We start from the raw sequence: 15450 nt of genomic DNA on the forward strand, positions 1-15450 counted from the left end.
CCTTTCAGCTTCCTTCTTTGTCGGCCCTTTACCTTTCAACCTTCTCACTTCATTCCTCTCTCCACCTGCCCCGCCATTGTACCTTAAACCTCACCTGGCTTCACCGATCATCTACTAGGTTGTACTCTTTCCCCTCCATCCATCTTCTTAGTCTGGCATCTTCCCCCTTCCTTTCCAGTCCTGATGAAGGGTCTTGGCCTGAAACATTGACTCTTTCTTCCTTTCTCTACATGTTACCTGACCTGCTGAGTTCCTCCAACATTTTTTATGTGTTACTTTGGGTTTCCAGCATCTGCAGAATCTCTTGTCTTTGTCAAAGATTGAAAGACTTGTTGGGGCATTGATGCTGATTCACTGATGCACTGAAACTGGATCAGCCGAGGGCAGGTCAGTTAAATTAGATTAGATTAAATTATGATTATGATTATGAGGACACTCAGTCCTCATTTATTGTCATTTAGAAATGCATGCATGCATTAAGAAATGATACAATGTTCCTCCAGAGTGATATCACAAAAAAAAAACAGGACAAACCAAAGACTAACACTGACAAGACCACATAATTATAACATATTGTTACAGCAGTGCAAAGCAATACCATAATTTGATAAAGAGCGGACCATGGGAACTGTAAAAAAAAGTCTCAAAGTTCTGATTGACGCCTGATAGTCCCCGATAGCAGGCGGCAGAAGGGAGAAGCTCTCTCTGTCATAAACCTCCAGGCACCGACAACTGTCGATGAACAAATATAAGATGGCAGCAAATGCTTTGGCCAGCTGAATTTGAGGAAGGTTCGCACAATCTCTTGCAGTTGGAGTAAAAGGATCATATACAGAGATTTGGGCTGCTGAATTTCTCTTGGAATTGCTTGTAAATGAAGATCATATCCACTGTTCTCAAAATCAATAGCATCCTGTGAGCAACTCTGAGGCCAGTGGAGGAGATGGTTGGAATGAACTCGACAATGACTTTCTGTGTGCAAATAATAAGGGAGAGTCCTATGAGGTACCACAGTCCTTTCATAAATATGATCATGAATATGATATCTAGAGTGTCCCCTTGCATATTATCCCCTTCTCATGTGTAAACGATCAGGCTGTGAGTTTATGACTTCAGCAGCGATATGCATAATCGCCTTCGAAATCTTTGTTGTGTTTCACTTGGCACATAGCCCTTTGGATTTCTTCGTCAGAGCAGTTCTGAGGCTACACCAAATACTTTGCTAAATCAAAGGGTACTTATGTCATTGAAAGAGGCATGATTAAGCTCATCTTCAAAGAGTTTCTTTCAGTAGGCACTGAGTGCTCCTTTGTCCTTAATAAATTCACAAGACCGTAAGACATAAGAGCAGGATTAGGGTTAGGGTTAGGGTGAGTCTGCACTGCCATTTGATCTGAATTATTATCCCTCTCCTCCCATTCTCCTGCCTTCCCTCCACAACCTTTGACAACCTCAATAATTATGAACCTATCATTCTTTGCTTTAATGATTTAAAGATAAAGATTAGCTTTATTTGTCACATCAAAACATTCAGTGAAATGGTTTGTTTGCATCAACGATCAACACAATCCGAGGATGTGCTGGGGGCAGCCCACAAGAGTCACCATGCTTCCGCTGTCAACATGGCTTGCCCATAACTTTCTAACTCTAATCCATATGCCTTTGGAATTTGGGAGGAAACTGGAGCACCTGGAGGAAACCCATGCAGTCATGGAGGAAACATGCAAACTCCTTACAGGCAGCAACAAGAACTGAACCCAGGCCATTGGTGCTGGAAGGAACTATAACACTGCTATCCTACTATGCCACTCCAATATACCCAGATATACCCATTTATTTGTCCTCCACAGCCATCTGTGGCAATGCATTCCCCAGATTCCATAAGATTATGAGACATAAGAGCAGAATTCACCACCCTCTGGCTAAAACAGTTCCTCATCTCTGTCCTAAAGGGATGTCCTTCTATTCTGAAGCTGTGCCCTCTGATTCTAGACACTCTCGCTATTTGAAACACCCTCTCCATTCTTCTAAACCCCAGTGACTACAGGCTCAAAACAATCAAATGCTCCTCATAGATTAACCCTTTCATTCTTGGGATCATTCTCATAAACATCCACTGATCCGTCTCCAAAACCAACGCATCCTTTCTTAGATATGGGACCCAGAACTGCTCACAATAACCCAAAGGTGGTCTGACTAATGCCTTATAAATTCTGAGCATTATGTGCTTGCTTTTATACTTCAGTCCTCTTGAAATGAATGCCAACATACATAACTGTCAGTGGGATAGTGCCTTGACAGAAATGAAAATCCTGTGTATATCATGGCAGTCAGCAATTTGTTGGCCCTCTGGTGCTCTTCCCACCTCGTTCTATCCTTTAGGTCACTGGCTTTCTGCTCAGTTCTCAGATACCTGTTTCTTTTCTCTTGAGGTTGGGTGGAGATTTTAATCCCAGAACACCTTGAGACTTTGATGAATTAATTCCTGAATACCCCTAGTTACTGCCACTGCATCCTCTTGGTACCCAAGCCAATAGTCTCTTTGAAGACTAATTAAAGTGAATTACACGTGAGTTCATATGTTGTAAACATCCGAGCCTCCTTTTGGCTGAGATTGGATTGGTTTTCTGAGGATCTAAGAGGTACCCTTGAGTTACCTGCAGTGACATTAATTTTCTTGCTGCAAGATTTCTGTTGAGGTTGATGTTTTCAACGCCATCATGGTGGAAATGATACAGTGATACAGGCAGTGGTCTTTCCAATGGTCCAGACTACCTGCCATGGTGTTTGTAATACAGTATCTTTGCTGTCTGCCATTCAAATGATGATATTTGAAACAGCTTCCAGTAAAGTGGTGGCACGCTTGGTTGCAGTGGTCCGACAAATGTACAAATATTTTTCTTGTGATCACAAGACCGTGCTGGATATTGGTAATACAAAATACTGTAATTTCAATTCATTGGTTTATTGCCAAGACTGACAGCTGTGGAACTAAACATCCTCGGCTGTTGCCCAGACCAGCCCTTAAGCTGCAACTTTACCTGTTACAGCCTTCCAGGGAAGGACGCACCAGAGGAGGTGTGGGAGAGAACAGAGGCCTGGTGGGCATGCTGAAATCCTTGCTGGGTTTGGGGTTGGCTCTCCTGTTGGTGCTGCTCTCTAGTGTTCACTTACTGGAAGACAAGTTGGATTGCTTTCTTCTGCAGCTGACCCAGCATGACACGAGATGAAGAACTACTATATGCTTGTTCTTGCAGAAAAGTGGCTCCCAGACAACAACCCATGCATCATCAATCTACAGGCCATGCCACTCAGGAACATGTTAACATTAATGTTGTGACTGTATATGCTATCGTAACCATATGTGCTGTGCAATGTATGTACTGTAACTGTATGCACCCTGGCCCCGGAGGAACACTATTTCATTTAGCTGTATGGTTGAATGACAATTAAATTTGAACTTGAACTTGAATTTGAACTTAATAGTATCTAAAAAGGTGCCAGTCGCTTAACTGGAGGTGTTGCCATAAGGTTCAGTGCTTGCCTCTCTGACAAGACAGAGTATTGGTTATGACAAGAATATGCTCTGAGCATTTTATGAGGAGGTGGGCACATTTAGAGTTAGGCTTCTGTAGGGTATTTAATATTTCAGTAAAATTTGAGTAATATTGTGAATATATTGTTTAATTAAGTAGTCTTTGTTGTTTACATAATTCATTATGAGTTATATGTAAAAGTACATGAATGGCATACGTCACTATGCCACCACGTCATATGTGAGTGCCTCACTAAAAGTAAAACAAAGTAGACACGTTTTCCTGGACTCCCGTGTTTTTCTTTCGATTAGTTTTTGGACTAACAAAAAATAACAGCCTCCTTTTTCCCGCCCTGACAACTATATTTTGACCAAAGAAAAGGCTAATGTTACAGAGTATTTCGATAGCTGAGACATCCTGAAATCTTGTAAAGTGACTCTCTACCGCTCTTGGTTTACTTTTTGTTGTAGAATTATTTTGAAATGCAATTTATGTTGCAGTGTAGATGTGGAGTTATCTGTTTCAATGAAGTTCTTACCTTACTAATAGAGAAAAACAATTTCATCGAAAGGACTAACAGGTAGGCAAAAGTCTCTCCTCCACCTAAAGTTTCTTGATTTTTTTTACCTGGAAGTTTCCCACAATGATGAGCCCTGCAGCACAGCTCCAACACGTAACCAGTGCTGCGGTATTCAGTAAACACTTCTGGTGTCTCTCCTTCACATGTGCATAGCGCAGTAAACCGAGCAACATCACTGAAACAAAAGGACATTGTGACACTTTGGCTGATTAAGCTGCAACATTTCAAATAAAGCAGGATTAAAGAGGAAACCTCTTGCCATACACCATGGAACTACAGTAGTCTACTCACAACATTCAGGGTTTACTAACTTTGCAGCAGTTCACAAAAAGATCATTTATCAAAAAAAAATATTTTCACTCACAAGTACTCTTTTAATCTCTTGGGCAATATTGAGTAAGTTCAGTTATAACTTATTTCCTTTTTAAACAATACACCCTGAGAACTTATTCAAATACTGTATATTTTATATTCATGGATCCATCCTCAAAGGCCAATTTTCATTCATTGCCTGCATCTATTTGTTGGGAAATGTTGTGACAGACTTTCTACATCTGATCTCAAAAGTACTGACTCACATAAGTGGCCACAGCAGTATAAGATTAAAAAAATAAATAAAATGGGTCTTAAATTACTTTTTTTAAAAATGTGATGTTCAGAAGCCATATACAAAAACTTGGTTAACAAACAGCATTTCTTATTACCTCAGTTCGGCAAACTACACTGAAGTCAAGTCAAAGCATTTTCAAGTTCAGTAGATGCTAAGATATGAGGAAACAATGGACATGAGGATGATTCTTCTTAGAGATTATTAACGTTGAATTGCCATCGTCTGCAAAAGATTGTGCACTGGCAGTTATGCAGAATAATAGTTACTTTTGATTTATTTATATTTTAAAAATGTGTTCCCTACCGTGATGTAGAGACTGTGGCAGCCAATTTGTACTCTGATAAATAGAATTGAATAAAAAGACTAGATAATTTGTTTAGGTGTTGATGAATGATGTACAGTATCTATGGATTATTCCAGCTTTTTGAAAAATGTACACATTTCTAAAATATCTCTTCACACAGCAGGTAAAGCTTTGAATTCCCATTCCATCCATAAGGTGGCACTTCTGACAGTATAATACTACTGTATTAATTTCAAATCCCTCGAGTCGGATTTTAACCCGGCCTTCAGACCGAGATATCACAGAGCCAGTCACTGAGCCACAGTTGGAATCTTGGTAAATGATGGGTTACATTGTAACAAGGAGAGGTTGATAATTTGGTGTTACACCCAGTCTAATGATTGTTACGGAAAGGTGGAAAAGATGTTATGAAAAACAGATTTCTCAGCAGCATTGACTGAAGTTAAGAAGCACAGAGCAGGAATGGTTCCACAGTCCTATTTACCAGCTGGTTGGCAGTGGCGACCCGAAAGTCCACAGAATCATCCTCTTAATACATGTGGCTTGTGGTGTAAAAGATCTAAATGCTCTCTTTTTATCTTGTCTGCACAATTCTGAACCCATGATCAATCCTGCAGTTTCTCAGAACTGCTTCTTATTGGGGTAATGGCCACAGACTGATCCTTTATAATATAGAAATAATACTCCTAAATTCTCAAAACTAGCCGAAAAATAACACACATTCTAAACTCGCACTAAACTACCAATTTAGCATTCACTGTAGACTGTAAACCCCTTGCAAGTTAGAAGTCTACTTTAGAGAAGTTAATTATATCACAGTGGGAATAACATTTGGCTGAGTAGGAAAACTCATTGACATAAAGAATGTCTGTTAAACTAGAGCAGGGGTTGCCAACCTTTTTTTATGCCATGGACCAATACCATTAAGTAAGGAGTCCATGGATTCCTGAACTAGACCATGTCAAGTATAAAAAGGGAAGAAGCTGCAAATGTTACATGAAACAACATCCATAGATTTCCACAGAGAAACCACCAGGAACACGGACAAAGTTTTCTCTAGATTTTCCAGAACATTTATGGGTTGGTGAGCAACACTTGTTCCAACATTGTGTTTCTTTCTCCCGTTGGAGAGTCAGCAGTTCTACAACATGCTGAGTGTCATCAGAATGGAGAAAGCACACTCCACTTGACAGGCCTCCACAAACAACCATTTCCTCTTCCACATGTGATCTGTGATGGAAGAACTTATTCATCTTCGCTGAGTTTGAGACCCAGACTAGCAAACTTTCCCACAAAATGAACAAAGGCAGCAGATATGTTGGAACACCACTGCCTGCAAGTTTCTCTACAAATGGCACATCATTCTGAATTGGACAGATATTGTGGTTCCTTTAGGGTTGCTGGGTCTAAATCCTGGAATTCTCCACACAACAACTTTGTGAGAGTATATTCACCAGAGAGAATCACTCAAGAAGGTAATTTTCCTTGACAGTAACGCTCACCTTCCAATTAATAATACTTTAAAAAACAGGGAGCTGTAGAACTAAATATACTGTTTTTGCACTGCAAATCTTATGTATTATTCTTGGGTTTCCTCCCCACTTCTAACCATTGAACTCCAGTCCAATTGCATACAATTATATTCCAATAATTACAAAGCACCCATCCAACCAATCCTGACTCCAGAGTTCCCTTTATCTGCTGATGAAATTCCAAATCCACTCCCTGTGTGGGCAAGTCTCTCAGCCACAACCTCCATCCTAGCAATGATTGTCAGCTCATTGCATTTCTCCACTGGCTCTGAAATGGTGGAGCAGGCGGATTAAATCTGAATGAGTAACTTTGGTTTTGTAACAACGGCATTACCTTTCAGTTTAAAAAAAAAGGAGGGGAACAGTACAAATATGAGGAAGGATACTAGCTACAGGAATATGGATTTGAAATCTATATGGGTGGAGATAAGGAGCACCAATGGGCAGACTAGGAGAGGTAATGGGGATTTTATAAAGACCCCCAAACAATAGTGGTTATGTCTGGAATGGTATTGCACATGAGATTTGAGACATATGCAAAACGGATACAACTCTAATTATGAGTGACTTGAATCAACATGAAAACAGGGCAAACCAGATTAGCAATTCTGATGCAGATGCAAGGCATTCTAGAGTGCACGTGTCTTTTGGAACAGTATGTTGAGAAATTCCGGTCTGGATACTGCGCAATAATGAAGGATTAATAAACCATGGGTGACCCATTAGGCAATGCAGCAGGTTCGTGCAGGTAGTGTAGGAATTCCCTGCAGCTATCTCCCTCGCAAACAGCTATACCACTCTGAATGCTGCTGTGGGGGATTGGTCTCCCAGAGGAAATTAGCAGGAGCCAAGTTCATGGCACCACTGCAGGGTAGGGAGAGACTAGGAGAGCCATTGTAACCTGGAGACATGGCCATGTGGGATATGGCAGGAAATAGGAGCATTATGGAGAAAATATGCATACCGCACTGGGGTTCAGGGACGGAGTGGGTCGCTGGAGCCCTGCAACAGCTGCATTTACTGTAACACCCCTTCAGACATCAGAAACAGTGGGTTGATATCTCAATCTCACTGGCACTAGCCTCCCTACTATTGGGAACATCCTCAAAAGCCAATGGAAGACAACATCCATTATCATCACCATCCAGGACATGCACCCTTCTCATTACTATCATCAGGGAGGAAGTGTAGGAGCCTGAAGATGCATACTCAATGTTTCAGGAACAGCTTCTTCCACTTTGCCGTGAGATTTCTGAATGGTCCATGAACCCATGAACAATGAAGTCTACCTCACTATTTTGCTCTCATGTTGTACTATTATTTAATACATACATACATACTTATATATATTTATTATTGTAACTTATAGTAATGTTTTATGCTTTGCATGTACTGCTGCAAAAGCACAAAATTCACAGCGAATGGCAGTGGTTATAAATCTGATTCTAAGCAATGAGCTAATGAGCATCATTTTCACATGGAAAATAAGTTGAGCAAATTGCAGTCACTCACCCTCCTTCCACTGTGTTTTAGTGCAGGACTTACCCATAAAAGCACCAGTGTTGCAGATCAAACTGAAGAGACAGCTCTCGGGAGGGAGGGTACCACACTTACTGTAGGGGGAGAGGAAGGAGGGAGAAAAGGTTCTGAACATTGTGCATGTAAAAGCAGCCACATGAACTTTTAACTGAACTGCTCAAGGCAAAAAACCACGAGGAATTTTGTGCATTTTCAGAAAGATGCCAGAGTCACAGCCTGGCTAGAAGTGCGGCTTATTTTTCAATTACAAGTCCTTGGCACTACAGTTGGAATCGTCTGGTATTACTGAATGTCTCAGCTTCCAATCAGTAGCTTTTTATCTGGCAGTAACAACCGTAATGTATACCGCAGTGAGCCACTCAGTAAAGCCTCATCAATCACCAAATTCTTGATGGCGTCCGGTCATCTTGCCATTCACAGATTGTGGCATTGGTCTCATCAGCTGGAGTGGAGTCATATTTCCAGCCTCATAGGCACTGTTATTGACAGTTTCAAAGACACATCCCAAATAATATGTTTACCCACTGGACAGGCAATGCAAATACCTCAATTTCCTATATTATTAAGAAATGTGGGAACAAAATTTCCAAACTATTAAGTTCTGCCTCAGTAAATTTTGTGAATGCAGTTAGATATTTAAAATCTATATCGCGACACATCACACAGGACCCATTCTTCAGTATCAAGCATTATTACTTATTTTTATCACATCCTGGTGTCTCATATGTAAATAAAACTCTTTTTTAAATAAGATTTAATTACAAAACTGCTTCATCAAAATTTTTAATAGCAGCATCTGTCATGAATAACTTGTTATGTGAAATGGATCCCGTATTCTGGGGTCTTGTCATAAATCTTTACCGTTGGAGAGCATTGGAAGGGTTCTTAGTGGAGCTTGCTTTGGTGGTGCTCAGTTAATGCCCACACTCTCACGTGCTTCAGTGAACAAGTCAGTGATGGTTTAGAGCTCAGCCTCTCTGCTCCAGTGGCACAATTGTAATCCAATTCAAGCAAAGAGTTAAATGTGAACTGGGATAATTGCCCGTTGATTCACGGGGTGAACTCAGTTTATCTCCAGCAACCCCAATTTCTTCATTAGTGCAAGGTATGACTACAACATTTACAGTCTTCCACTCTTGATTCCCATTGACTTTGTTCGGAACTTTGAGGTCACAGCTGGTAAAACACAATCATGATGTTATTGGCTGTCACTCTCAACCCACTTTGGAATTCGGGTCCTGGGTCTATGTTTAAACTAAGGATGTGGTGAAGAGCAAATGAGCCTTGTCAAATCCACATTGTATGCCAGCGAGTAAATTAGAAGCAAGAGCATGCCAGTTTATTACACTATCAAAAACACCTTTATTATTTTGTTGATGATTGAGAATGCAATGATTGGTCCCTAATTAGCTGGAATGCATTTTATCCCGCATACTGTAGACAGAACAAGATAAATGCCCATGTTGTAACTGCACTGGAGACTTGGCTAGTTCTACTGTAGACTGAAAGTCTATATAAAAATGGTTGTAGGCAAGTGTGCTCCCATAAAATCATTCAGTCTTCCTCAACCAGAAGTCCTGGATGAACCATGAGATCCACAATCTGTTGAGAGCCAATCAGTGGCATTCAGGTCTGGTGAATACAAGAGGTCCAGGTACGATCTCCAGAAATTCATCTCAAGTGCGATGTGGCAATTCCAGACCAATCTTGAATCACTAAATGCTTGACAGCTGCGGCAGGGCTTGAGTACTATCACCTCCTACCAAGTGAAAGCAAGCAACATAGGTGACAACAGGGCCTCGCTCCCAGATGAGCTCAAAGCCTTCTATGCTAGCTTTGACCATCAGAAAATGGAGGAACCTTCAGGAACACCCACAACCCCCTGATAATCCTGTGGTGAAACCATGGAAAGCATCCAGCCCAGACGGGGGAACCAGGCCGAGTACTAAAGACCTAGGCAGATCAACCGGCTTGAGGGTTCACTGAAAGCTTTAACCCCCCTCATCGGCAGTCTGAGAGAGCCGCCTGCTTCAAGTAGGCTTTAATGATATCGGTGCCTAAGAAGAATATGGTAACCTGTCTCAATAACTATCGTTCAGTGACACTTATATCCACAGTGATGAAGAGTTTTGATAGGTTGATGATGAAACATATCAATTCCTGCTTCAGAAATGACTTGGATCCACTCCAATTTGCCCTCCGTCACAGCAGGTCAAAAGCAGATGCCATTTAGTTGGCTCTTCACTCAATCCTGCAACATCTGGAAGATGCTTACATAGGATGCTCTTCATTGACGACAGTTTGGCATTCAATACTATCATCCCCTCAAAACTAATCAATAAGCTTCAAGTCCTTGGCTTCAATACCTCCTTGTGCAACTTTATCTTTGATTTCCTCACTTGCAGACCCCAGTCAGTTCGGATTGGCAAAAACAATCTGCATCGGCACAGATGTACTACAAGGCTACACACTTTATACTTGCTCTACAAACTTTATACTTATAACTCTGAGGATAAGCACAGCCCCGATCCATATTTAAGTCTGTTGATGACACTACTGTTGTTGTCTGAATCAAAGGTGATGACAAGTCAGCATGCAGGAGGAGATTGAAGAACTGTCTGAGTGATGCCACAACAACAACCTCTCGCTCAATGTCAGCGAGACAAAGGACCTGTTTATTGACTTCAGGAGGAGGAAACTGGAGGTCCTTGAGCCAGTCCTCGTAAGCGGATCTGAGGTGGAGAGAGTCAGCAACTTTGAATTCTTCAGTGTTATCATTTCAGAGGATCTGCCATGGGCACAGTACATATGGGCAATTATGAAGAAAGCACAGCAGTGCCACTACTTTCTTAGAAGTTTGAGAAGATTTGGTATGTCATCTAAAAGTCAGACGAACTTCTACAGATGTGTGGTGGAGAGTACATTGACTGGTTGCATCATGACCTAATATAGAAACACAAATGCCCCTGAATGGAAAAGCCTACAAAAAGTAGTGGATACAGCCCAGTCCCATCACGGATAAAGCCCTCCTCATCATTTGAGCATATCTGCACAGAGTGTTGTCACAGGAAAGCAGAATCCATCACCAAAGACCCTCACTATCCAGGCCAGACTCTTGCTGCTGCCATCTGGAAGAAGGTACAGGACCCACACCACCAGGTTCAAGAACAGCTATTACCCCTCCGCCATCAGGCCCTTGAACCAGAGGGGATGACTTCACTCAGTTTCACTTTCAAAGACTCTTCATCTCATGTTCTCCATATTTATTGCTTATTTATTTATCATTATTATTATGATTATTACTTCTTTTTGTACTTGTACAGTTTGCTGTCATTTGCACATTGGTTGTTTGTCCGTTCTGTTGGGTGTAGTCTTTCATTGATTCTATTGTGTGCTTTGTATTTACTATGAACGCCTGCAAGAAGATGAATCTCAGGGTTGTATATGGTGACATATATGGACTTCGTTGATAATTTACTTTGAACTTTGAAGTCTCAAGTATTAGAGGTAGGATTTTGACTGCCTCCAAGCTTTTGTTCTGTCAATGTATGGACTGAAGAAATACAATGTATAGATTATAGGCATACAAACTGAATTAAATTGACTGAAGGCTGGCTTTTGCAATGGAGGAGATCTCATGTGGTAGCCGAGATAGATTATCCACTTGGAACGTAGTTGAACATGACCTTCAGTTGTTGAAGTTGCGCTCATTCAGGTAAATGGAGAGTCCTTTATTACACTCCTCACCTATGCCTGTTGGAAAGGATTGGCAGGATGTGAGTTATTCGCTGAAGTTGAGGATGGACTTGATCTTGGGTCTACCTACTTCCAATAGATGTTTAGTCGACCACTGCTGTTTTTTATTATTATTAGATATGGTAGGGCAGCAGATCTTTGAACTAATTTGTTTGTTGTGAGATTACCTGGCTTTGTTACTTGCTGCTTTTGCTATTCAGCATGATCTATCCTGGGACCAGTACTTTGATGCAATCATGAAAAACGGCATACCAGTGACTATACTTCATTAGGAGTTTGTTGTCCCACCGAAGAGACTTGTAGATTTCTCCAGATGTACAGTGGAGAGTCTTCTGACTGGTTGCATCACAATCTAGAATGGAGTCCCCAGTGCAAGAGGCTGCAGAGAGCTGTAGACTCAGCCACCTCCTTCACGAGACAGCCCTCCAGTTTCAAAGATTAAGGACATCTTCAAAAGGTGGCACCTCAAGAAGGCAGCATTCATCAGTAAAGACACTTACAATCTGGGATATGCTCCTTCTCATTATGACTGTCAGTGAGGAGGTACAGGAGCACTGAAAACCCAGACTCAAAGTTCACAAACAGCTTCTTGTCCTCTGTCATCATCAGATTTCTGAACACTACCTCACGATTCCTCTTTTTATGTCTGGCACCGTATTGGCTCAAAACAACAAATTTCACAACAAGTGCCAGTGATCATAAACCTGATTGTGAATTGACTGCTGTGCTGCATCCTCACTGGGTTGGTAGCTCATTTTCTGTATGCTGGGTGCTGCTCCTTATCACCCCTTGAACTGATTATAATCTGGAGTAAAGTAAGTTCCCAGCTTTGAGGTTGCAAATTGCAATGAATTATATTTCTGTTGCTACTGATGATTCACAGAACACAGTTTTGAGCTGCCAGACCTGTCCTACTTCTTCCCCCGTTCAGCACAACGTCAGTGCCACACAGCATGATGCATGTTCTTGTCGTGAAGATGGGACTTTGTCTCCAGGGGGACGGCGTTTCCTACTAATGATATCATGAGCAGGTTGATAAGATGGGGTCGTCAATTTATTTCTCATGTTGCTCACCACCTGCTGAAATTGTCCTTCGGAACCTGGACTGATTAGTCAGTATTGGTACCAACGACCCACTCCTCATGTCCACCCCACAGAAAACAGTCAGTGCCTTTGGTACTTGTTCCAAACAAGTAGCTGTTAATCAGATAGTTTCCTCGTCTGTGTTTAACCTAGGCAGGAATGTGTCAAAGCAACGTTTCTTTTTCTGAGAGAATAGCTACAAAGAAGAAATTTACTGCAATTTGGCGAAAGAGAAGCAGAATGGGAATACTTGTGTCATTCAATCAAAGTGCCAGCGCTGGCAAAATGGATTGTCTCCTCCTACTCTGTATGAACTAATGTTTTTATTAATATTATCTTTAGAGAGTAGCATTGGGTGCTACCTTACCTGACCAATGGGATGTCATCTAATGTACAACAGTTTTTAGGTTCATCTTGGTCGAATTTCTCATCACATGAGTCATTGTAGGTCCTATAGAGTGAATCAAAATATATTAATAAGAAAATCATTTCTATTTCACCACCACACAGAAAGAAAATACTTTTTTTTTCACCTTCTCAGGCATCCAATGCTTGTCATCTACCCCCCCCCCCGCCCCACCTTGATCAATCTATAGTCATAGTGATACTTTATTAATCCCGGGGGAAATTGGTTTTCATTACAGTTGCTCCATAAATAATAAATAGTAATAGAACCATAAATAGTTAAATAGTAATATGTAAATTATGCCAGTAAATTATGAAATAAGTCCAGGGCCAGCCTATTGGCTCAGGATGTCTGACCCTCCAAGGGAGGAGTTGTAAAGTTTGATGGCCACAGGCAGGAATGACTTCCTCTGACGCTCAGTGCTGCATCTCGGTGGAATGAGTCTCTGGCTGAATGTACTCCTGTGCCCACCCAGTACATTATATAGTGGATGGGAGACATTGTCCAAGATGGCATGCAACTTAGACAGCATCCTTTTTTCAGACACCACCGTGAGAGAGTCCAGTTCCATCCCCACAACATCACTGGCCTTACGAATGAGTTTGTTGATTCTGTTGGGGTCCGCCACCCTCAGCCTGCTGCCCCTGTCTCATCTACCACCTCACTTCTATACACTGAGCTAATCACTTTCAGTGGATAAAGGCATGTGAGAGGATACAGGTGGGTAGGTGATAAGTGGAACAAGATGAGGAAGGGGGAGGGAACGACAGACATTGGAGTCAGTTGGGGTTGATAGGATAGAGGTTAGTGCAATGGTTTGCAGCTACAGCTGTAAGATCGGGTTCAGTTCCTGCCGCTGGCCATAAGTTCTCCCTGTGACTGCGTGGTTTTCCTCCCAAGCTCCAGTTTCCTCCCACATTCCAAAGATGCACGAGTTAGGGTTGATAAGTTATGGGCATGTTACGTTGGTACCAGAACTGCGGTGACACTTGCGGGCTCCTGACGTAAGTAACGCATTTCACCGTATATTTTGATGTTTCAATGCACAAGTTACAAATAAAAGAATAAATCTAATAAAGATAATCTCTTTAGATTGGCTGAATAGCCAAAATCTTAAAGTGAGACGGGGACGATTTAAAGGGGACCTGAGGACCAACTTTTTCAAACAGAGAGTGGTGAGTATATGGAATGAGTTGTAGAGGTGGGTAAGATTATGGGATATACAAGACACCTGGAAAATTTCATAGATAGGAAAGACTTAGACGGATATAGGCCAATACAGACAAATAGGACTCGATCAATTAGGCAACTTGGTCGGTACAGAGTTGCGCCAAAGTACCTGCTTCTGTGGTATATAACTCTCTGACTCTAAAACTAATACTCTGCTCTCATAAAAGCAAAATTTTAAGATTCTAGATCAAGTATTGACACAAAAGTTAAACCAGGAAGCATTTTAACTTCAGTTATATTTTCATTCATCTTCATTCCAGATGTCTTCCTTTAAGAGCTATTATCAGCCATGACAGAATGCCAGAGCAGACTCGATGGGCCGAATGGCTGAATTCTGCTCCTACATCGTGGTTTTATGGTTTAAGAGAAATAATGTGGCAATGAAAAAGATGAACATTTTACAGAATCTTAAATAGTTCAGAATGCATGCATACTAATTTTAGGAAATCTTGGCTTTTTTCCTAATTTGAATAATAAGGAATACAAATATGTCAATATTAATTAAATTCTAATTGATACCCTATCTCATATAGATCACTTCTCCATAGAGAACACCTGAATCATGGTCTTAAAGGACAGGCTGAATACTGAGGCCCTCCATTGGTCGGAGGTTGGGTCCTAGCTGATACACAATCCAGGACAGTACAATATGGAGAGAAAATATTGCCCAAGCAGCTGATGAATCCAGAGGAATGGCAGAGACCAATACAGCTTGGCACAGGTGGCATCTGTTGCCATTCAGTGTTGAACTTAACATAAGAACTCCAGCTCTGGGGTTTTTCCTTGGTGTTTAACCCCGAAGCCTTCCCCATGAATGGGTATAGTCACAAGGCAGCAGAGGTTTGAGTTCAGAGTTTTCCTTCTCCACAGCCAA

General features: G+C 41.4%; 1 protein-coding gene across 1 annotated transcript in view; it reads right to left on the reverse strand.

The window, feature by feature from the left end:
* The window catches only part of zgc:154058 (Transmembrane protein 150A-like), an 80161-nt gene that overhangs the window by 30779 nt on the left and 33932 nt on the right, over positions 1-15450 (reverse strand). The window contains exons 4-6 of the mRNA XM_063070190.1: positions 13308-13391; positions 8108-8175; positions 4164-4291 (exon numbers count right to left, since the gene is read on the reverse strand). Coding sequence (XP_062926260.1) covers positions 4164-4291; positions 8108-8175; positions 13308-13391 — 280 coding nt within the window. The remainder of the gene's footprint in view (positions 1-4163; positions 4292-8107; positions 8176-13307; positions 13392-15450) is intronic.

The sequence above is a fragment of the Mobula hypostoma genome, chromosome 18 (assembly GCF_963921235.1).
Source record: "Mobula hypostoma chromosome 18, sMobHyp1.1, whole genome shotgun sequence".
NCBI classification, from domain to species: Eukaryota; Metazoa; Chordata; class Chondrichthyes; order Myliobatiformes; family Myliobatidae; genus Mobula; species Mobula hypostoma.